General features: G+C 44.8%; 1 protein-coding gene across 1 annotated transcript; it reads left to right on the forward strand.

Moving 5' to 3' along the window:
• Positions 1–6119: 6119 nt before the first annotated feature.
• Positions 6120–23618, forward strand: DDX23 (DEAD-box helicase 23; the record flags this gene model as incomplete). The annotated part of the gene is made up of 16 exons (XM_080705721.1): positions 6120–6328; positions 7469–7579; positions 10346–10439; positions 10549–10614; positions 14502–14640; positions 14879–15012; positions 15120–15232; positions 15467–15610; positions 15697–15922; positions 16238–16383; positions 17418–17595; positions 18241–18483; positions 21058–21209; positions 21441–21549; positions 22792–22966; positions 23395–23618. The coding sequence occupies 16 exons, from the start codon at positions 6120–6122 to the stop codon at positions 23616–23618; spliced, it is 2463 nt and encodes an 820-aa protein (XP_080561847.1).
• Between the last annotated feature and the right edge of the window lie 302 nt (positions 23619–23920).

A 23920-nucleotide genomic window follows, 5' to 3' on the forward strand; every position in this document is an offset into this window, starting at 1 on the left:
GCAACACCCCCAGCCCTATTTTTAATTATTTAGAAACAGGGTTTCACTGCGTTGCAAAGGGCTTCTCTAAGTAGCTGAGGCTGGCTTTGAACCTGCGAGATCCTCCTGTCTCAGCCTTCCAAATGCTGGGATTACAAGTGTGCACCACCATGCACGGCCACACACAAATAATTTTGATCTAGAATTCCTTAAATTTCTTCACTGTAAGTCACCGGCCTTGGTCGTCATTTACTATAGTTTTGTGGAAAATCAACGGATTCGAGGAAGACTGAGCGGCTGCAAAACCTAAGTAGAAAGCCAGCCCTAGGAAATCTCCTCCTCCAGCGAACCCAAACTTGGGCGGACCACATTGCCCAGCCGACCCCTCGGCCCGCCGGCGCGGGCGCCGTGCACTCTGGGATTGGTAGTTCTTCAGAATCGCACTGGGGCTGCGCCGCGCAGCTTCGGGGACTCGCTTTCCCAGCTTGCCGTGCGGCCCGGGTGCGTCTCAGCGACCAGGAAGTGGGAAAGATGGCGGCGGCTCCGCGACGTTGAGGCCGCGTTAGGCGGCTCAGAGTCAGGGTGGTGAGTCCCGAGCGGTGAAGGCGGTTCCTACGAGCTTGCTGAGAGGGCGAGAGTGAGGGCTTGGCTGTGGCCCCTGCCTCCTGGACGAGGCGGGGAAGGACGCCTCAGGGAAGGGGCACGAGCCTGGGAAGCTCGGCGGGCAGGCGCAAAGGGGCTCGGGCCCCCGGGAGAATGTAGCTGCTGGGGCCACACGCCGTGTCCCTGGACGAAGTTAAGGGTCTGGACCCTTGCCCTTGGACACAGCGCCTGTGGTACCCCCAGTCTGACCTTGTTTTTCTTGTTTAGAGGAGCCCGTGCTCCAGCAAAACCGTAACTCTGGTTTACTCAGAACAGTTTCGTGCTTTCCCGCCTCTGCCTCGCCTATATTATTATTTCTTTTAGGGAGATTACTTCTTTTCCGCACCTACAGCTCACACCTCTAGAATCTACCTGTACTTTAAAAGTTCAAGAGCCAATTTCTTTATGAAGCCTTCTAAATCCCCACTTAAAAATGAAAGGGGGCTTCTTCTTTAAACTCCTGTAATACTTCGTCTGAGCTTTCATCTTGGTAGATGTCCCTTTCCCCTATTGTTAAAGCTTCTTGTGGACAGGATTTCCTTTTGTAACTCACACAGCATCATTCACTGAGCCTTGGTTATAGTGAATGTTTGATAAACACTTTGGTGAATGAAAGAAGCCTGCCTTCAAGAACCAAGGAACTTAAAGATGTGAAGATTAGAGAGGAAAGCTACTGAGAGGCATTGCTAGTATCTGCCTGGTAATATATAAGTTGCCCATATTTACTGCCCATATATATATTTTTTGTCACTGGGGATTAAACTTGGGCATTCTACTTCTGAGCTAGACTCCTAGCTGTATTTTATTTTTATTTTGAAACTAGGGTCTTGCCAGGTTAATTACAGTCCCACTACTAGCCAAGGCTGTCCTCAAACCTGTGATCTTCCTGTCTTAGCCTCCCAGGTACTGGGATTACATGTGTGTGCCATCACACTCAGCTTATTGCCCATATTTTTTATTCTCACTTCTCATTCGCTTCCAAACTCACTCCATTCAGGCTTCATTTCTACTCCCTCTATGCCATAGAAACAGCTCTTTTCAAGGTCAGTAACAGTGTCCATTTTTCTAAATGTAATGGTCACTTCTTTATCCCTCTTTCTCCAGTTCAGTGGTACTTGACACAGTTGACCACTCCCTTTTCAAAATATACTTTTAGTTTGTGTGTTGCTATATTTTACTTCTAAAACATAACTAGCCTGGTGGTCCACACTTGTAATCCCAGGATTTGGAAGGCTGATACAGAAAGATCACAGGTTCAAAGACAGGGTACTGTAACTATGAGACTCTGCTTCAAAAATAAGAAAAGCTGGGCATGGTGGCGCACGCTTCTAATCCCCACGCTTGGGAGGCAGAGACAGGAGGATCTCCCAGGTTTGAAGCCAGCCTTGCTGGTTTAAGAGACCCTGTTTCCAAATAAACTATAAAATAGGTCTGGGAGTGTAGCCCGGAGGTAGAAGGCCCCTGGGTTCCATCCCCAGTACCACCAAAAAAAAAAAAAAAAAAAAAAAAATAATAATAATAATAATAATAAAGAAAGAAAGAAATAAAAAGAAAAATAGGGCTGGGGTATAGCTCAGAGGTAGAACACCCCTAGGGTCAATCCCCAGTACCACAAAAACAAACCTAAAAGATTTTTTTTTTTAACTAGCTGCTGCTGATGTGTATGTGTTTTACTGGGGATTGAACCCAGGGGTATTCTACCTTCAAGCTATACTCTCAGTTGTATATTTGTGCTGAGTTGCTGAGGCTGGCTTCAAACCTGCAGTCCTCCTGTCTCAGTCTTCCAAGCACTAGGATTACAGGTGTGCGCCATCATACTTGGCTTGGCTATTGCTACTTTAAGTCTTTTTCTCTGGCTTCTCCTGTGCCCAGTCTCTAAATGTTGGAGTGTTCTAGTGGTCACTCTTGGGTGTTCTTCTCTTTTTATTTTCCTCTTTAACTGTGCTGTTTATTTAGGTAATATTATTTAATGCCTCATGACTTTTACAGCCATCTATGTATTGATGACTTAGATTTTTGTCTCTAGACTATTCTTCCTCTTAGTTGCAGATTGGCATCTTCCTTCCTGAAATCTCCACTTGATCATTTTATACTGCACCTGGCCAAAATGTGAGACTTTCAGTTTCAACTTAAATCCATACTTTTCCCAGTCGTCTCTGGGTGGCACAAGAGATGTATAGATTTGTGCATCCTGGGGCCAATCCTCCCCAGATACTAAGGAACAACTTTAATCTAGGCAAGAAATGACAGTGGCTTATTCTGTGAAGGTGGCAACACTAAGAAATAAACAGTTCCAGGGCATATTCTGGAGACAAAGCTAACAGAATTTACTGATGAAAGGAGAAAGGGAAAGAGGAAGCACATAAATAGGATATCCCCTAAATTTATGGCTTGAATCTGGATCAGTGCCACACGGCCACACAGTCTGTCTGTCTGTCTGTCTCTCTTTTTTGTGGCACTGAGAATTGAACTCAGGGGCATTCTACCTTTGAGCTACACCCCCAGCCCAGCCCTATTTTATTTTTATTTTGAAACAGGGTCTCACAAGTTGATGAAAGTCCCACTACTTGCTGAGGCTGTTCTTGAACCTGTCATCTTCCTGTCTCAGCCTTCCAAGTACTGAGGTTACAAGTGTGTACCACCACACTCAGCACTCGCTCTCTCCTTCCCTGCCCTTCTTCTTAACATATGTGTGGTTCTGGGGATCAAACCCAGGGGCATTCTACCTTTAAGCTACTGCCCCAGCCCTATTTTATTTAATTTTCATTTTTGCGGTACTGGGGATTAAACTCAGGGGCATTCTACCTCTGAGCTACACCTCCAGCCCTATTTTTTATTCTTTATTTTGAAACAGGGTCTCACTGAGTTGCAAAGGGCCTCACTATGTAGCTGAGGCTGTCTGGGAACCGCAATCCTCCTGTCTCAGCCTCCCAAATGCTGGGATTACAAGTGTGCACTAGCTTCCCAGCCATATATTTTATTCGTTATCTTCTTATTTTTATTTTTTGGTGGTACTGGGGTTCCTGGAAACCCTTCTACCTCTGGGCTACACTCCCAGACCTATTTTATACCTTTTTTTTGAGAAGCAGGGTCTCTGAAGCCAGCGTGATCCTCCTGTCTCTGCCTCCCAAGTGCCGGGATTACAAGAGTGCACCACCACGCCCGGCTTTTTATTCTTTATTTTGAAACAGGGTTTCACTAAGTAACTGAGGCCGGCCAGGAACCTGCGATCCTCCTATCTCAGCCTCCCAAGTACTGTGATTATAAGCCTGTACCACTATGCCCAGCTTTTATTTTATTTTTTATTTTGAAACGGCGTCTTGCTAATTTGCTGAGGCTAGCCTTGAATGTTTCGTCCTACTTTCTCAGTCTCCACGCATTTTTTTTTTTTTTTTGAGGTACTGGGGATGGAACTTGGGTATTCTAACTCCAAGCTACACCCCCAGACCTATTTAGTATTTTTTATTTTGAAACAGGGTCTCACTGAGTTGCAAAGGGCCTCACTAAATAGTTGAGGCTGGCCACGAACTGCAATCCTCCTGTCTCAGCCTACAAATGCTGTGATTACAAACATGTACCACCATGCACAGCTTACATCTTTTTTTTTTTTTTTTTTTTTTTTTTTTTTTTGGTGCTGGGGATGGAACCCAGAGGCTTTCTACCTCCGGGCTACACTCCTAGACCTATTTTCTATTTTATTTGGAAACAGGGTCTCACTGAGTTGCTGAGAGCCTCACTAAGTAGCTGAGGCTGGCTTCGAACCTGTGCATTCCTCCTGTCTCAGCCTCCCAAGTGCTGGGATTACAAGCATGCGCCACCACGCCTGGCTCTACACCTTTTTTTTTTTTAACTGTCAAACATGCTTACCTAGTTCCTGCCCCAATGCCTTAGTACGTGCTGTCTCTTCTGTCTAGTAAGTTATTTTCCCTGATCTTCACATGGCTATTTATCTATCACCCATCATTCAACTCTCAGCTTAAATGTCAACTAAAAAATTCTTCCCATTGTGCACAGTGGCTTACACCCAGTAGTCCCAGCCTCTTAGGAAGCTGAGGCAGTTTGAGGCTATCTTATGCAACTTGGGAAGGTTCTGTCCCAAAGTAAAAATTACAAAACTGGTCTGGGACTGGGACTACTGGTACATGTTTATAATCCCACTACTTGGGAGGCTGAGATAGAAGATGGATCACAGGTTCAAGACCAGCGTGTAGTAACCTAGCAAGACTGTTTCTAAATAAAAAGGGCTAAGGGTGGAACAGTACTGAGGGGAAAAATTCTCCCCTGAGCTACCTGTCTTGCACATATTCCTCCCCATCATAGCACACTGCTTTTATTCTCTTCATTAACAATAATTACTATTTGAAATTCTCTCTGCTACTCTAGAATTTAAGCTTTATGAAATTGGAGGCTTTGTGTTGTTTGTTTATCTCCAACATCCAGAACAATTTCTGGAACCTACTAGGTGCTCAGTGAATATTTGTTGAAAGAATGAATAAGGTCCAGGGTGTTTCATAGAAAAGATAGTCTTTATCTTAGGGATATAAGTGGAAGAAACATAAAATGTTTTGTATTACTGGGTATCAGATCTGGGGCCTTGTACATGCTAGGCTAGTGCTCTAGTTAGCTACCTCCCCAGCCCTTTTCATTTTATTTTGAGACTAGGTCTTGCTGTCCTCAAACTGCAATCCTCCCACTTCAGAATCTTGAGTAGCTGGGATTACAAGCATGCACCACTGTGCCCAGTTAAAAAGAGCATTTCTGTATGATGTGGATGATGTACTGATACAGAACATTCAGTCATTTGTGAGGTAATTGTGAGGTAAGATGGGTTGCCTGTACCTTTTTAAAGTGGTACTTGTTCATTTTTGTGTTCTTATCCTTAACACATTTCCCTTTAAGGGTATAAGGCAGGGAATGGCGTGAGAAAGAAGGAATATGCGTTAAATTTTAGGGAACTAGCCGGGTGTCATGGCGCATGCTTGTAATCCCAGCATTTGGGAAGATGAGACAGATTTGTGGGCAGCCTCAGCTACTTACTGAGACCCTTTGCAACTCATTGAGACCATGTTTCAAAATAAAGAATAAAAGCCGGAGCTGGGCCTGGTGGAACACCCTTGTAATCCCAGCATTTGGGAGGCTGAGACAGGAGGATCGTGGTTTGCAGACAGCCTCAGCTACTTAGTGAGGTCCTTTGCAACTCAGTGAGACCCTGTTTCAAAATAAAGAATAAAAGCCGGGCGTGGTGGCGCACGCTTGTAATCCCTGTGCTTGGGAGGCGGAGACAGGAGGATCGCTCTGGTTCGAAGCCAGCCTTGCTGGCTTAAGAGACCCTGTTTCCAAATAAAAACATATATATAAAATAGGTCTGGGAGTGTAACTCAGAGGTACCCCAGTACCACCAAAAAAAATAAAAAATAAAATAAATAGGCATATTAACAGATCTAGCTCAGGTTGTTTTGAGATTTGGTGTAATAAAGTACTCCTCTTACCTACAATAGATGGCAGGAGAGCTGGCTGATAAGAAGGACCGAGATGTATCGCCTTCCAAGGAGGAAAGGAAGCGATCACGGACTCCTGACAGGGAGCGGGATAGAGACAGGGACCGAAAATCTTCCCCATCTAAAGATAGGAAGAGGCATCGTTCCAGGGATAGACGTCGAGGAGGAAGCCGCTCTCGTTCCCGTTCCCGTTCCAAGTCTACAGAGAGGTAAGGTGACTTTTGCATGTCTGTTGCATAAGAGAGGGTGTGGGTTTTTTTTTCTTTTTTTGCTACTGGGGATGGAACCAGATGCAGTCTACTTCCAGGCTACACCGTAGCCCCGTTTTATTTTTTTGTTTAGAAATAGGTTCTTGCTAGAAGCTGGGTGTGGTGGCGCACGCTTGTAATCCCCACGCTTGGGAGACAGACAGGAGGATCGCACAGGTTCGAAGCTAGCCTCAGCTACTTAGTGAGGCTTTCAGCAACTTAGTGAGACCCTGTTTCCATAAAAAAAAAAAAAAAAAAAAGGTCTGGGAGTATAGCCCGGAGGTAGAAAGCCTCTGTGTTCCACCCCCAGTACCACCAAAAAAAAAAAAAAGAAAAAGAAATAGGTTCTTGCTAGGTTAATAGTCTCACTACTTGCTGAGGCTATCCTCGAACCTGTGATCCTCCTGACACAGTCTTCCAGGTACTGGGATTATAGGAGTGCGCCACCATGCCCAGCTCAAGAGGGTATATTTCAAACTTTTTTCTTTGTTCTTTGATGGCTCCAGTATTAGGCATCTACATATCATACGTCAAGTACCCCTATCCCACTGGACCTGCAAATGTTTTCTTTTTTCTTTCTTTTTTTAATTTTAATTTTAATTTTTGCGGGTCTGGGGATAGAACCCAGGGGCATTCGACCTCTGAGCTACAGCCTCTGTCCTATTTTCTTTTATTCTATATTTTGAAACAGGGTCTCACTAAGTTGTGGAGGGCCTAAATTAGCTGAGGCTATCCGTAAACCGTGGTCCTCTGGTCTCAGCCTCCTGAATGCTGGGATTACAAGTGTGCGCCACCACGCCTGGCTTGCAAGTGTTTTCAATTTTCCTCAGTGACCCAGCTCTTAAAGGTTGAGAGGGAGCTTGTAAGATGAAGGTTCAAATGATCAAGGAAACTCACCTGTTCAGGTAGTTTCCCTAGTCTGTCATTGCTATTGGCAACTCTGATCTATTAGGTCTTATATTTACCTTGTAATTGAGAAATACATTGCCCAATATAAAACAATACTTTTGGGAGAAGAGAACATGGAAATCTTCTGAGGGTTGCAGTGAAGTAAGATATTTGGGAAATATAAAGTGATTTTCTTAATTTGCTATTTTTCAGAGAACGACGGCACAAAGAACGAGAACGTGATAAGGAACGAGATCGAAATAAAAAAGACCGAGATCGTGACAAGGATGGGCACAGACGGGACAAGGACCGTAAGCGATCCAGGTACATGTGGGAATGAAAGTGAGTTTTAGGGGAATGTTTCCATATCTTTCTCTCTGCATCTCAGCTGGTTCAGCTTCATAGGAAAACTAATTTCTCTTAGCAGATCCTATTGGTAGTTTTTACAGAACTTTCTTAGAAAGCATGGTGGTGTATACTTGTAACCCAGTATTTGGGAGGCTGAGACAGGAGGATCTGGGTTCATGGCCAGCTTCATTGACCCTGTGAGGCCCTTTGCAACTCAGTGAGACCCTGTTTCAAAATAAAAGAATTAAAAATTGGGCTGGGGGTGTAACGTGGAGGTAGAAAAAAAGCACAATGAGAGCCAGGCGTGGAAAACTTAGTGAGACTCTGTTTCAAAATAAAGAATCTTTTTATTAAATAGGGCTGGGTGCTCTGGGTTCAATTCCCAGTACTGCAAAAATAAATAAAGCCAGGTGTGGCTTGTAATCCCAATACTTGGGAGGCTGAGACAGAAGGATCTCCTGTTCTGGCCAGCCTCTGCCAACTGCACTCTGCAACTTAGTAAGACACTGTTTCAAAATAAATAGTTAAAAATAGGCAGGGGGTGCAGGCAAGGTGGTACATGTTTATAATCCCAGTGCTTTGGAAGCTGTGACAGGAGGATCACATAGGGTCAAAAGCCAGCTTCAGCTACTTAGTGAGGCTCTCAGCAACTTAGTGAGACCCTGGGAGTATAGCCCAGAAGTAGAAAAAGCCCCTGGGTTCCACCCCCAGTACCACCAAAAAAAAAAAAAAAAATAGGCTGGGGGTATAGTTTGGATGTACAGTCCCCCTGGGTTCAATCCCCAATACTACAAAAATAAATAAATAATTATATGTAATGGTTAGTAAAGACACATTTTGAGACTTTTTTTTTTATTTTTTGGTGGGTCTGGGATGGAACCCAGAGGCATTTGACCTCCGAGCTACACCCCCTGTCCTATTTTTTATTCTGTGTGTGTGTGTGTGTGTGTGTGTGTTTGTGTGTGTGTGGTACTAGGGGTGGAACCCAGGGGCTTTTCTACCTCTGGATTATACTCCCAGACCTATTTTATACTTTATTTGGAAACAGAGGCTCACTAAGTTGCTGAGAGCCTCACTAAGTAGCTAAGGCTGGTTTTGAACCTGTGTGATCCTCCTGTCTCAGCCTCCCAAGTACTGGGATTACAAGCGTGTGCCACCACGCCCAGCTTATTCTTTATTTTGAAACAGGGTCTCACTAAGTTGCGGAGGGCCTCACTAAGCAGCTGAGGCTGTCCCGAATACTGGGATTACAAGCGTGTGCCACCATGCCTGGTTGAGGCTCAACTTTTTGATTTTATAATTTAGTTTGGAAAAGTTACCAGCCTACAAAACATTCATATAGTTCAATATACTCTTCAGTTTCCTACCCAAAATATACAACATGTATATGCTAGCATAGCATAATGTCCCAGTGTTTTGATCTCTTTCCTCTGGAAACTCTGTGTGTGTGTGTGTGTGTGTGTGTGTGTGTGTGTGTGTGTGTGTGTGTGACTGAAGATTGAACCCAGGAGTATTCTACCTCTTTGAAACAGGATCTCACTAAGTTGTAAAGGGCCTAAGTTGCTAAGGCTGGCCTCAAACCTGTAATTTTCCTGTCTCAGTCTCCTATGTACTGAGATTAAAAGTGTGTGCCACCACACCCAGCTTCTCTGGAAACTTTCTATGTAAAATTCTTATTAGGACCTAAATATATATGTTAGAATTCAAGGCAAAGGACAGAATCCTTATAACAGAAACTCATTGGGTTGTTTGAGAATTCTTGTAAACATTTAGTAGGTGTGGGGAAAGGAATGCTTAGACTGATATTAAGGAAAATTATGAGGGAATATAAATAACAGTATCTCTTTGGCTTATTGGGGTGGCTAGGTATGCATAATTCGTTGTGTATTATAAAACTAAGGAATAGCTGGGTGTGGTGGCTCACACTTGAAATTCTAGTACTTGGGAGGCTGAGATGGGAGGATCGCAGATTCAAAGCCAGCCTTGGCAAGCAAGGTTCTCAGCAACCTAGTGCAATCCTGTTTCCAAATAAATAAAATTGAGCTTGGGGTATAATTTGAAGATAGAATGCCTCTGGGTTCAATTCCCCAATACACACACAAAAAAAGGTAAGGATTGTTTTCAATGTGCAGCTGCTATTTGGAGGAAATACTTTTGTATCTTTGTGGTCCTAGGGATTGAACCCAGGGCCTTCTATGTGCTAGGCAAGTGCTCTACCACTGAGCTGTACTCTTATCTCTAGAGTGATTTTTTTTTTTTTTTTTTTTTTTTTTGGTGGTTCTGGGGGTAGAACCCTTCTACCTCTGGGCTATACTCCCAGATCTATTTTTTTTTTTTTTATATTTTATTTGGAAACAGGGTCTCTTAAGCCAGCACAGCTGGCTTCGAACCTGCGCGATCCTCCTGTCTCTGCCTCCTAAGCACAGGGATTACAAGCATGTGCCATCATGCCCAGCTTCTAGAGTAAATATTTTTTACATCAGTAGTTGAAGGCTCACTTTTCAGAAGAGATTAGTCTCAGAAAAGGAGATACAGGTAGATAGGGGCCAAGAGGGGGGCCCTGATTAGTTTTCAGATCATGTCTGCTAAGAGAGCTTCAGGACTTGATGGATGACTATGGGCCAGGGCAGTCTTGTTGAGTCATGGGAAAACTTCCATCTTCTTTTTGGGACTCAGTCTTAACCTCATCCAGGTCTGGAGCAAGAGAGCTATATGTATCTTTCCTTTTCTTTTTTCTTAAAGCTTATCTCCTGGCCGAGGAAAAGATTTTAAGTCTCGGAAGGACAGAGACTCTAAGAAGGATGAAGATGATGAGCATGGTGATAAGAAACCTAAGGTAAAGGAGAGTAGTGGGTTTTTTCATCTTCCTCTTCAGCACGGGCCCTGCTTTATTGATCTAAAAGGAAAGAGCTGTTAAGGACTGAAGTCTTATGTTTTATCTTTAGGCCCAGCCACTATCTTTGGAGGAACTTCTGGCCAAGAAAAAGGCTGAGGAAGAAGCTGAGGCTAAGGTAAGAACTTAGGTCCGTATTAGAATCTCTGGCTGCCATATAAAATACCATAGACTGGGTGCTTCAACAATAAAATTTATTTTATCACAGTTCCAGAAGTTAGAAGTTCTAAGTGGATGGCTAATGACTGTAACTCTAGCCACTCACTAGGCTAAGGCAGGAGGATTACAAATTCAAGACCAGCCTGAGCTGGGCATGGTGGCGCATGCTTGTAATCCCAGCATTTGGAGGCTGAAACAGGAGAATTGCAGTTCGAGGACAGCCTCAGCTACTTAGTGAGGCCCTTTGCAACTCAGTGAAATCAAGAATAAAAAATAGGGCTGAGCCAGGCGTGGTGGCGCACGCTTGTAATCCCTGCACTTGGGAGGCAGAGACAGGAGGATCGCGCAGGTTCGAAGCCAGCCACGCGCCCTGGCTTAGAAGACCCTGTTTCCAACTAAAAATGTAAAAATAGGTCTGGGAGTGTAGCCCGGAGGTAGAAGGGCTTCCAGGAACCCCAGTACCACCAAAATAAATAAATTAAATAAATAAATAAATAAAATAGGCCTGGGCTGTAGCTTGGAGGTAGAATGCCCTTGGGTTCCATCCCCAGTACCACTAAAAAAAAAAAAAAAATAGGCATAAAGCTGGGCATGGTGGCATATGCTTATAATTCCAGTACTTGGGAGGCTTAGACAGGAAGATCCCAGGTTTGCAGCCACTGTCAGCAACTTAGTGAGGCTCTCCAAAACGTAGTGAGACCCTGTTTCAAAATAAATAATAAAATAGGGATAGGAGAGTAGCTCGGAGGTAGAACACCCCTAGGTTGAGTCCTTGGTAACACACATGCACGCATATACCTACCTAGCTACAGCTGGGCATGGCATATGCTTGTAATTCCAGTACTTGAGAGGCCAAGACAAAGGATTTCAAGTTTGAGGACAGCCTCAGCAACTTAGTGAGACCCTGTTTCCAAATAAAATATAAAATAGGGGCTGGGCGTGGTGACACACACTTGTGTTCCCAGCATTTGGGAGGCTGAGACAGGAGGATCATAGTTTGCGAACAGCCTCAGCTACTTAGTGAGGTCCTTTACAACTTAGTGAGACTCTGTTTCTAAATAAAGAATAAAAAATGGGGCTGGAGGTAGAATGCCCCTGGGTTCTATCCCCAGAACTGCTAGATAAATAAATAAATAAATAAATATATAAATAGGGCTGGGGGTATAGCTTGGCAGTAGAAGGCCCTGGTTTCTACCCTCAGTACCGCCAAAAAAAAAAAAAAAAAAAAGCCAGACCTGTTGGCATATGCCTCTAATCTCTAATCTCAGTACTTGTGAGGCTAAGGCTGAAGAATCACAAGCTCAAGGCCAACTTCAGCAACTTCAGCAAATAGTGAGACTTTAATCATCTAAGCGAGACCCTGTTTCAGAATAACAAGGTAAAATAAAATAAGACTGGAGGTGTAGTTTGGAGGTAGCATGCCCCTAGATTCAATCCCCAGTGCCACAATAAAATAAGTAGTTATAAAATAGGCCGATATAGCTCACGCTTAATACCCACACTTGGAAGGCGGAGACAGGAGGATCGCGCAGGTTCGAAGCCAGCTTTGCTGGCTTAAGAGACCCTGTTTCCAAATAAAAAAAAGGGCTAAAAATAGGTCTGGCAGTGTAGCCCGGAGGTAGAAGGGTTTCCAGGAACCCCAGTACCACCAAAGGAAAAAAAAAGAAAAGGCCAGGCATGGTGGCACATACCTGTAATCCCAGTACTTAGGAGGCTGAAACAAGAGGATCGCTGTTTTGAGGCCAGTCTTAGCAACTTAGAGGTAGAATGCTTCTGGGTTCAATCCCTAATACCACAAGTAAAAAATTAAAAAAAAATAATAAAAATTTTAAAATTAAGGCTAGGAGCATAACTCAAAGGTAGAATGCCTCTGGGTTCAAACCCCAGTAAGTAAAAAGAATTCAGTGGTAGAACACTTACCCAAGCTCCTGGGTTCAATCTCAAGTACCGTAAATAAGAAAGAAAGAGACAGACAGACTGACTGACTGAGGTTAAGATACCAGTGGTTTGTTTCTTCTGAGGCCCTTATCCTTTACTTATAAATGTCTTTTTTCTCTTTTTTTTTTTTTTGTGCACATGTATCCCTAGTGTCACTATGTGTCCAGATTTATTTATTTATTTATTTATTTATTTATTTATTTTTGGTGGGGATGGGACCAAGGGACATTTTTAACTTCTGAGCAACACCCCCAGCCTTTTTTTTTTAAATTTGGAAACGGGGTCTCACTGAATTGCTGAGAGCTTCCCTAAATTGCCAGGGCTGGCTTCAAACCTGCGTGTAATCTGCCTGTCTCAGTCTCCCATGTACTGGGATTACAGGCATAGGCCCTCATGCCCAGCTACCCCCAGCCCTTTTTATTTTTTTATTTTGAAACAAGATTTTGCTAAATTGCTTAGGTTGGCCTCAAATCTGCAATCCTCTTGTCTCAATCCTCTCAAGTACTGGGCCAAATTTTCTCTTACTGGGACATCAGTTAGATTGAATTAAGGACCCACCTGATGGTTTCATATTTTATTCATTTATTTATGTATGTATTTATTTATTGTGGTACTGGGGAGTAAAGCTAGGGCCTTGCGCATGCTGTGTAAGAATTCTGCCACTGAACGATCCCTGGGCCTGATGGTCTCATTTAAATTTAATCATATTTAGCCAGGCGTGGTGGCCCACACTTGTAATCCCAGCATTTGGGAGGCTGAAACCAGAGGATCGCGGTTCGTGGACAGCCTCAGCTACTTCTAGGCCCTCTGCAACTTAGTGAGACCCTGTTTCAAAATAAAGAATAAAAAAATAAAAATAGGGCAGGGGGTGTGGTTCGGAGGTCAAATGCCCCTGGGTTCTATCCCCAGACCCATATACACACATTAAAAAAAAATCATAAAGGCTCTGTTTCTTTTTTTTTTTTTTTTTTTTTCAGTACTAGGGATTGAACCCAAGGGGATTCTACTTCTGAGCTACACCCCCAGCCCTATTTCTTTTCTTTTCTCTTTCTTTCTTCCTTTCTTTTCTTCTTTCTTTCTTTCTTTCTTTCTTTCTTTCTTTCTTTGATTTTGTGGTATCGAGGATGAAACACAGGGGCCTTCTACCTCCAAGCTACACTCTCAGACCTATTTTATGTTTTTATTGGGAAACAGGGTCTTAGTAAGTTGCCGAGAGCCTCAGTAGCTGAGGCTGGCTTCGAACCTGTGCTATCTTCCTGTCTCAGCCTCCCAAGTGCTGGGATTACAAGCATGCGCCACCATGCCCGGTCTTATTCTTTATTTTGAAACAGGGTCTCACTAAGTTGCAGAGGGCCTCACTAAGTAGCTGGCTGCAAACCTGAGATCCTCCTGTCTCAGCCTCCCAAATACTCACATATTAGAATATGTGTAGTTCGGCCCATAACAGAGGCCAAGGCCTATTTATGTTTTTCTGAACTAGTTTAACGCCTAAGGAAATATTTTTGGAAGCCAGGTGTGGTGGTGCACACTTAAAATCCCAGTACTTGGGGGCTGAGACAGAAGGGTCCGGGTTTGTGGCCAGCCTCAGCTACTTAGTGAGACCCTCTGCAACTTAGTGAGACCCTGTTTCAAACTAAAGAATAAAAAATAGGGCTAGGTGTGTCACTCAGAGGTAGAATGCCCCTAGGTTCCAGCCCCAGTAACACACACACACACACACACACACACACACACACACACACACACACTGAGGCTGGAGGTGTAGCTTGGAGGTAGAATGCCCCTGGGCTCAATCTCCAGCACCACACAAAATATATATATATATATTGGGGGGGATCTTGTGGTCTCCCTTGAATGATCTGTTTCCTGCTCCTAGATACTTTGTTAACAGTGCCCATTGTTTTATAGCCCAAGTTCCTCTCCAAAGCAGAGCGGGAGGCTGAAGCTCTAAAGCGACGGCAACAGGAGGTGGAAGAGCGGCAGAAGATGCTTGAAGAAGAGAGAAAGAAAAGGAAACAGTTCCAGGACATGGGCAGGAAGATGTTGGGTTTGTTTTTTCTGCACTCTCTGCAAAGAGGAGGAGGAGAGGGAGAGATCTGTTTGCTTCCAGACTATAATTGATGGTAGAAATTTATGAGAAAAATACCTTAGATCCCCTTTTCCTTTGTATGGTAAATATACCCCTTTTTTCTTATTTTTTATCCATGTTGTGGATTCTCTCCATTCCCTCTTTTGTTTTTTCTTCCACTGAACTCTTCTGCAGCTTTTCTTTGTTTGGTCTGCAGAAGACCCTCAGGAACGGGAACGTCGTGAACGCAGGGAGAGGATGGAGCGGGAGACCAATGGAAATGAAGATGAGGAAGGGCGGCAGAAGATCCGGGAAGAGAAGGATAAGAGCAAGGAACTGCATGCTATTAAGGTGCAGGCCTTGGCTTTTCCTTCCCCCATGAGGTTTAGTTATCTGCCTTTCTTGTGTCTGCTAGATTGGGGCCTTGAGGTTGATGGCTTTGTGTTCTCTCTCGGCAGGAGCGTTACTTGGGTGGTATCAAAAAGCGGCGTCGAACAAGGCATCTCAATGACCGAAAGTTTGTCTTTGAATGGGATGCATCTGAGGATACATCCATTGACTACAACCCACTGTGAGTGGCTTCACACCTGAGGGCTGGGTCTTTGATAATAGGCAGCTCTAGAGTGAGCTGGTGATGACAGAGAAGTAAAGTAAACCAGGATGTGACTAGTGTTCATCCATTCAGCTCTCTGGGTGAGGAAAGGTGCTGGCAAGGAAGGAGAACTGATGCATATTGGCAGTCTGCCCTTCCCTCCTGCTGCCGTAACAGGACCCTCTCTTTTTTCTTCCTCTTTTTCAATCTCAGGTACAAGGAACGGCACCAAGTGCAGCTGTTGGGGCGAGGCTTCATTGCAGGTATTGACCTAAAGCAGCAGAAACGAGAACAGTCACGCTTCTATGGAGACCTAATGGAGAAGAGGCGAACACTGGAGGAGAAGGAGCAGGAAGAGTCAGTGGCTGGGTTGGTTGGGCAGAGCCTTCTGTCTCCACAGGCAGGATGTGGAGGGCACTGATTGCACATGTGTCCAACTCCAGGGCAAGACTCCGCAAACTTCGTAAGAAGGAAGCTAAGCAGCGCTGGGATGACCGTCACTGGTCTCAGAAGAAGTTAGATGAGATGACAGACAGAGACTGGCGGATTTTCCGTGAGGACTATAGCATCACCACCAAAGGTGGCAAGATCCCCAATCCCATCCGATCCTGGAAAGATTCTTCTCTGCCCCCACACATCTTGGAAGTCATTGATAAATGTGGCTACAAGGTGAGGAAGGGCAGATTGGCTCAGGAGACCTTTTGTATTCCTACATTCTAGGAATATGAGCTTAGTTTGGGAATAGAGAACTTTGTTCCTTGACTGTTGGGCATCTTCTCTGCCTGGGGTCACCAAAGGGACCTTGTCTCTCACTTTCTGGTGGAAGTATTGGCCTGTTAGTGAGTATGTTTCCTCTTGGGCCCTCTTTTCTGTGAATTGCCCTTGGTATCCTCCCAAGTTCATGGTATTGGCATATGTAACCACTGTGTTAGCAGTAGCCCAAGTAGTATAATTCTGCAATTACTCTTCTCTGGGTCACTGTAGGAACCAACACCTATTCAACGTCAGGCAATTCCCATTGGGCTACAGAATCGTGACATCATTGGTGTGGCTGAGACGGGCAGTGGCAAGACAGCAGCGTTCCTCATACCCTTGCTGGTCTGGATCACCACACTTCCCAAAATTGACAGGTGGGGTCAGCTTGAAGGGATTGAAATGGGTTTGGCTGGGTGTGAAAGTGACAAGTGAGTAGTTGGTGGGTTTTTGTTTTGTTTGTTGTTTGTGTGGTACAAGGGAGTGAACATTTGGCCTCTGAGCTATATCCCCAGCCCTATTTATTTATTTATTTATTTATTTATTTATTTATTTATTTATTTATTTTGCGGTACTGGGGATGGAACCCAGGGGCATTCTACCTCTGAGCTGCACATACCCCAGCCCTATTTTGTATTCTTTATTTTGAAACGGTCTCACTGAGTTGTAGGATTTTCTTGAACTGTGATCCTCCTGTCTCAACCTCCCAAATGCTCCCAAGTACTGGGATTATGAGCATGACACCATACCTGGCTTGTTTTTTTTTTGTTTTGTTTTGTTTTGTTTTTATAATGCTACGAACTGAACCCAAGGCCTCACATGCACTAGGCAAGCATTCTACCACTGAGCTATATGTTTTTTTTTCTTTCTTCTTATCTATAATCAGGAGCTCCCTTCTTTTTCTGGGTTGAATATTAGGGAATAATTATATCAAACAAGTATATGATTTTGTTGCTGGCAAGGATCCTCCTTACAGAACTTTGTTTTGTTTAGTTGTGGAACTAGGGATTGAACCCAAGGGCATTCTAACATCTAAGCTATACCTTTAGTTCTATTTTTTTTTTTTTTTTTTTTTGGTGGTACTGGGGGGTGGAACCCAGAGACTTTCTACCTCTGGGCTGTACTCCTAGATGTTTTTTTTATATTTTATTTAAAAACAGGGCCTCACTAAGTAGCTGAGGCTGGCTTCGAACCTGTGCGATCCTCCTGTCTCAGCCTCCCAAGCGCGGGGATTACAAGTGTGCGCCACCACGCCCGGCTCAGTCTCTAGTTTTTAAGTGGGATTGCTACATCCTTTTCCTACCATCCTCCCCATTCCCTAGCTACCTTTAAGAATGACTTCATTTTATTCCTGTTTGTGGTTGGATAAAACCAAAGCTCACAAAGCTGTGGGACACCCCATTTACCGCAGGATCGAAGAATCAGACCAAGGCCCTTATGCCATCATCCTGGCTCCCACCCGTGAGTTGGCTCAACAGATTGAGGAAGAGACCATCAAGTTTGGGAAGCCACTGGGCATCCGCACTGTGGCTGTCATTGGTGGCATCTCCAGAGAAGACCAGGGCTTCAGGCTGCGAATGGGTTGTGAGGTTTGTTTCTCCAGACAGCAGCCTCCTGCTATTTGGAAAGGCTGTCTTGGGGATTTGTTTCTGGAATAAATATGCAGTAAAATGAAGAAAGGATCTAGTTTATGCATATGTACTGTTTATTGAGAACTCATATACGAGGGATTATACTTCATATTACACATAAATATTAGCTCATTGATTCTCACAACAACTGCATGAGAATAGGGAGTGATATCTCCATTATTGATACAGCCGGGGCTCAGGTTAATCACTTGCCTGAAGTCACACACAGCTGGCTGGCATAGCTGGGCAGAGCTGAGGTCCATATCCAAAACCTGTGCTTTTGTTACTGTGCCAGACCTGTGTGTCCCTTTATGTGGCCCCTTTCAACGTATTTCTTAGTCTCCTATTTAAGAAAGCTCCTTTTGATTTTGCCTCTGCTATCTAGCACTATATTTTACTCAGACTTCATTCATTTCTGAAAAAAGTTCCAGGTAATAAGTGATTTTATGTCAGTTCTCTGGAACCTTCACTGCCAAACCTGACTGAAAGTTGGGGTCCAAGTTCCTTAAATGGAAGGTCTTCCCCAAGTGGGTGGCTAGTTCACAGCAGAGAAGAAAAGGGGTATCCACTGATGCCAAATGTAATTACATTGTTTCCCCCTAGATCGTGATTGCCACCCCGGGACGTCTGATTGATGTGTTGGAGAACCGCTACCTAGTTCTGAGCCGTTGTACCTATGTGGTTCTGGATGAGGCAGATAGGATGATTGACATGGGCTTTGAGCCAGATGTCCAGAAGATCCTGGAGCACATGCCTGTCAGCAACCAGAAGCCAGACACAGATGAGGCTGAGGATCCAGAGAAGATGTTGGCTAACTTTGAATCAGGAAAACATAAGTACCGCCAGGTAATTGCTTCCCTGGGTTGGAAATTTGGGCATGTTCCCAAACGTGTTCTTGACCTTGCCAGAAAACATTTTTCCAGAATCATGAGATCTCTTTAGGTACAGTCCTCTGATAGTCATAGGTGTGGTGCCATTTAGCTTAGTCCTAAAAAATGATTTTGAAGAATCATGCTAGCTGGACATGGTGGCACACTCTTGTAATCCCAGTACTTGGGAGGCTGAGACAGGAGGATCCCAGGTTCATGGCCAGCCTTATCCACTTAGTGAGGCACTCCACAACTTAGGGAAAACTTGTTTCAAAATAAAGAATAACTGGGTTCAATTCTCAGTAACACACACACACACACACACACACACCCAGGCAGGCATGGTGATGCATGTTTGTAATCCCAGCGCTTGGGAGGCTGAGACAGGAGGATTGCACAGGTTCGAAGCCAGCCTCAGCTATTCAGACTCTCAGCAACTTAGTGAGACCCTGTTTCCAAATAAAATATAAAATACATCTGGGAGTATAGCCTGGAGGTAGAAAAGCCCCTGGGCTCCACCCCAGTACCACCAAAAAAAAAAAAAAGAATTATGCTCCTACCCAAAACACAGAGAACAAATGTTCTCTGCCCTTCCTGTCATCACAAAATGATGAACAGATACTTGGGAAAAAATTGGAAGGCAAAGGACACTATTTTCGGTGATTGTTATTGTTTCGAACAGTACTTAATTTAGATTCTTTTTTATTTTGGAATGGGGATTGAACCCAGAGGCATTCTACCTCCTATCTATACCCTCAGCCCACCCATCCATCTATCTATCATCTGTCTATCTTGTGGTGTTGGGGATTGAACCCAGGAGCATTCTACCTCTGAGCTGCATTCCCATCTGTACTTTATTTTATTTCATTCATTTTGCAGTACTGGGGAAGGAACCCAGGGGCATTCTACCTTTGAGTGACAGCCCCAGCCCTATTTTTTATTCTTTATTTTGAAACAGGATCTCACTGCGTTGGAAAGGACCTCACTAAGTAGCTGAGGCTGGCTGCAAACCTACGTGATCCTTTTGTCTCAGCCTTCTGAATGCTGGGATTACAAGTGTGCACCACAACACCTAACCCTATTTTATTTTTTATTTTGAGATAGGACCTCACTAAATGTGGAGGGCCTCTCAAAGTTTCTGAGGCTGGCTATGAACCTGTGATCCTCTTTTAGTCTCCCAAGTACTGGAATTACAAGCATGTGCCACCACTCCCAGCTGCCTTTTTTATTTTGAAATAGTGTCTCTCAGCCGAAGTGTGGTGGTGCATGTTTGTAATCCCAGTACTTGGGAAACTGAGACAGGAGGATTTCGGTTCGCAGTTAGCCTCAACTACTTAGTGAGGCTCTTTGCAACTCATTGAGACCCTGTTTCAAAATATAGAATAAAAAATAGGGTCGGGGGTATAGTTTGGAGGTAGAATGCCCCTGGGTTCCATCCCCAGTACCACAAAAAAAGAAAAAAAGAAATAGGACTGAGGCTGGCTTTGAACCTGTAATCCTCCCATCTTAGCCTCCCAAGTACTGAGATTATCAGCCTCATTTTAGATTTTTTTAATTTTTTTGGTACTGGGGATTGATTGAATCCAGGGCTATTTTAACTCTGAAATACATCCCCGCACCTTTTTAAAAATATTTATTTATTTATTTATTTATTTATTTATTTATTTATTTATTTATTTTCTTATGGTACTGAGGATGGAACCCAGGGGCATTCTACCTCTGAGTGATACCCCAGCCCTATTTTTTTTTTAATCTTTTTTTTTTTTGGTGGTACTGGGGTTCCTGGAAGCCCTTCTACCTCCGGGCTACACTCCCAGACCTATTTTTACATTTTTATTTGGAAACAGGGTCTCCGAAGCCAGCGCGCGCAGCCGGCTTCGAACCTGCGCGATCCTCCTGTCTCTGCCTCCTAAGCACGGGGGGGGGGGGGGGGGGGGGGATTACAAGCATGCGCCACCACGCCCGGCTATCTTTTTTTTTTTTTTTTTTTTTTAAGCAGAGTCTCACTGAGTTGCAAAGGGCCTCACTAAGTAGTTGAGACTGGCCTCGAACTGTGATCCTCCTGTCTCAGCCTTCCAAATGCTGGGATTACAAGCATGCACCACCATGCCTGGCTCCCACCCCTTTTTATTTTATTTTTTAAAGTTTTTAAATTTAATTTAATTTTTTGGTGGTACTGGGGGTGGAACCCAGGGGCTTTTCTACCTCTGGGCTACATTCCCAGACCTATTTTACATTTTATTTGGAAACAGGGTCTCACTAAGTTGCTGAGAGCCTCACTAAGTAGCTGAGGCTGGCTTTGAACCTGTGCAATCCTCCTGTCTCGGCCTCCCAAGCGCTGGGATTACAAGAGTGTGCCACCATGCCTGGCTCACCCTTTTTATTTTGAAACAGTCTTGCTAAGTTGCTGAGGCTGGCCTTGAACCTGCAATCCCCCTGTTTTAGTCTCCCAAGTACTGGGATATAGGTGTGCACTATCATATCGAGCCATTTTAGATTCTTTAACCTGGACTGTCGCCTGGGCCCAAGGCTAAGCCTTCTATTTTCATAGACAGTTATGTTCACGGCTACCATGCCCCCAGCGGTGGAACGTCTGGCCAGAAGCTATCTTCGGCGACCTGCTGTGGTGTACATTGGTTCTGCAGGCAAGCCCCATGAACGTGTGGAACAGAAGGTCTTCCTCATGTCAGAGTCAGAAAAGAGGTATGAGGCCAGCTGAGCTGGGGAAACTGGTGAAGAGAGAAAGGCCTGTGAGAACTTCTTGCAGTGCAGGTGGTGGCTTGAGGGCAGTTGCTCTGCCATGTGAACAGTTTCTGTTTTCTTTGGAACACCTGAGGCATTAAAGACCCCCGCATTGATGTTCATAGGTCAGGGTTGGGCATTGCACTTGGAGAAAGAGATATTATTCATGTCATTTTTCTCTTCCTCTTCCAGGAAAAAGCTGCTGGCAATCTTGGAACAAGGCTTTGATCCACCCATCATCATTTTTGTCAACCAGAAGAAGGGTTGTGACGTGTTAGCCAAGTCCCTAGAGAAAATGGGGGTATGTCTGACAGTGGAGAGTAAAGCCTGGCCTCTATGGTGCTGCTTTCTGAAACTAGGGGCCCCCGCTTTCAGTCCTTGCCCATTCTTAACCTTTGCAGTATTCAGCTAGTCAGAGCCAAAGGGAGAGGGAGTTTGAGGGTTAAGAAGTGGGTCCTGCCGGGCGTGGTGGCGCACGCTTGTAATCCCTGCGTTTGGGAGGTGGAGACAGGAGGATCGCACAGGTTCGAAGCCAGCCGCGCTGGCTTAAGAGACCCTGTTTCCAAAAAAATAGATAGATAGATAGATAGATAGATAGACAGACAGACAGACAGACAGACAGATAGATGTCAGTCGGTCTGGAAGTGTAACCCTGAGGTAGAAGGGTTTCCAGGAACCCCAGTACCACAAAAAAAAAAAAAAGAAGAAGAAGTGGGTCCTTTGCTGGGACTCACTGTCCCATTCCAGCATTGCCAGCCAAAAGCTCCCCATGGGTCTTCACTCTGAGAGGGGTTTTTGAAATATCCTAGCAGGATCTGAAGGTGTGGAAGAGTGTTGGTCCACACTGAGTGTGTATGAGAGAGGAGATGGTAGAATTGGGAGGACCGTGTTGATAATCAGTGCTCCTTACTCCTGCCTGACACTGAAACTTGAGGAAAGGGTGTGTTCCTTGCCACTTTTTAATTTTCTTAAATTTCTTGCTGGCCTGTGGTGACACATGCCTGTAATCTCAGTACTTGGGAAGGATTGCAGGTTGGAGGACAGTCTCAGTAAGTAGTGAGATTCTTATAAAACTAGTGAGACCCTGTTTCAAAATAAAAGTAAAATAGGGCTGGTGGTGTAACTTGGAGGTAGGATGCCTCTGGGTTCAATCTCCAGTACCAAAAATAATTAGAATAGGACTGGGAATATAGCTTGGAAGTTAAATGTTCCTGGGTTCAATCCCCAGTACCATTAAAAAAAAAAAAAAAAAAAAAAAAAAAAACGTATCTAATCTCGCTCTAATTCTCTTTGAAAACTTTCTCACCTGACTCCACATCTTCCATATTGCTTTGCTTTTGACCTTGCTGCCTGCCTGCATGCTCTGTTCTCTCCCTTCCTTTTCTTCAGTTCACCTGTTCTCTCCTCATTCTTAGTTATAGTCATTCTTTCTCACCCCCTTCCTTTTCTCCTACATGCTGCTGACCCCAGCCTCTCTCCATCCCATCTTTCCGTCCTGTCTTCCTGTGACCTCATTGCTCTCTCCTTGCTGTTCTCCCAACAGTACAATGCTTGTACTCTGCATGGTGGGAAAGGCCAGGAGCAGCGAGAGTTTGCACTGTCCAACCTCAAGGCCGGGGCCAAGGATATTTTGGTGGCTACAGATGTGGCTGGTCGTGGTATTGACATCCAAGATGTGTCTATGGTTGTCAACTATGATATGGCTAAAAATATTGAAGGTAAGTGCAGGGAGTGCATCTTCCATCCGGGGTGGGGTGGGACTCCTTATCTCCTCCCACTCAGAGCCAGTGCTGCCCTGAGAAACTTAAAGCTCCCAGTCCTGGGATGCTTGTCCTGATGAGAAGACTCCTGTCCTTCAGCTTACCTGGGTTTGCTGTCCCAGCACATAGGATAACACATCTTTCTTGGGTGTGGATAAGAATGGGGGTAGGCAACCCTTAGTGTGGTGGGGTGCCCACAGGCAGCAGTGGGAATGGGAGTCAGGCAGCAGTGGAAAGCGCCATGGGTGTGTTGGGTGCAGACAGTGTGGTTGGAATTCCTGCCCTTGGAGGTGTGGGGAGCAGGATGCCGTTAGGAGTAGACACTTCAGACACCAGTCACCAGGACTTCCGGCCTGGTCTTGAGTGATGTTCCTCCTGCTGCCCAGATTATATCCACCGTATTGGCCGCACGGGACGAGCTGGCAAGAGTGGTGTAGCCATCACCTTCCTCACCAAAGAGGACTCAGCTGTGTTTTATGAGCTGAAGCAAGCCATCCTGGAGAGCCCGGTGTCTTCCTGTCCCCCGGAGCTGGCCAACCACCCAGATGCCCAGCACAAGCCAGGCACCATCCTCACCAAGAAGCGCCGGGAAGAGACCATCTTTGCTTGACAGCACTCTCCTCGTGGCTATAAGGGTGTGCTCTGAAATTGCCTGCCTGTTCTTCAAGACCCTCACATCCCTCTTCCCAGGTTCTCAACTTGGATTGTGGGGGCTTAGGAAACAATCAGACTCCCTGGCTTAGACCTTCAGGTCTGGAGACCTGAATGTGGGTGTGGGGCTGCAAATGAACAGGAGATGCTGGAGGAGGCAGGGAGAGCAAATCATCACAGGTTTTGGCCCAGCGCTGCCCCTTGCGGGGGCTTTGGGATTATACTGGACCATCAGCTCTTGCCAGGTAATGGGGCGATTAG

The sequence above is a fragment of the Muscardinus avellanarius genome (assembly GCF_963383645.1).
Source record: "Muscardinus avellanarius genome assembly, chromosome: 11".
NCBI lineage: Eukaryota > Metazoa > Chordata > Mammalia > Rodentia > Gliridae > Muscardinus > Muscardinus avellanarius.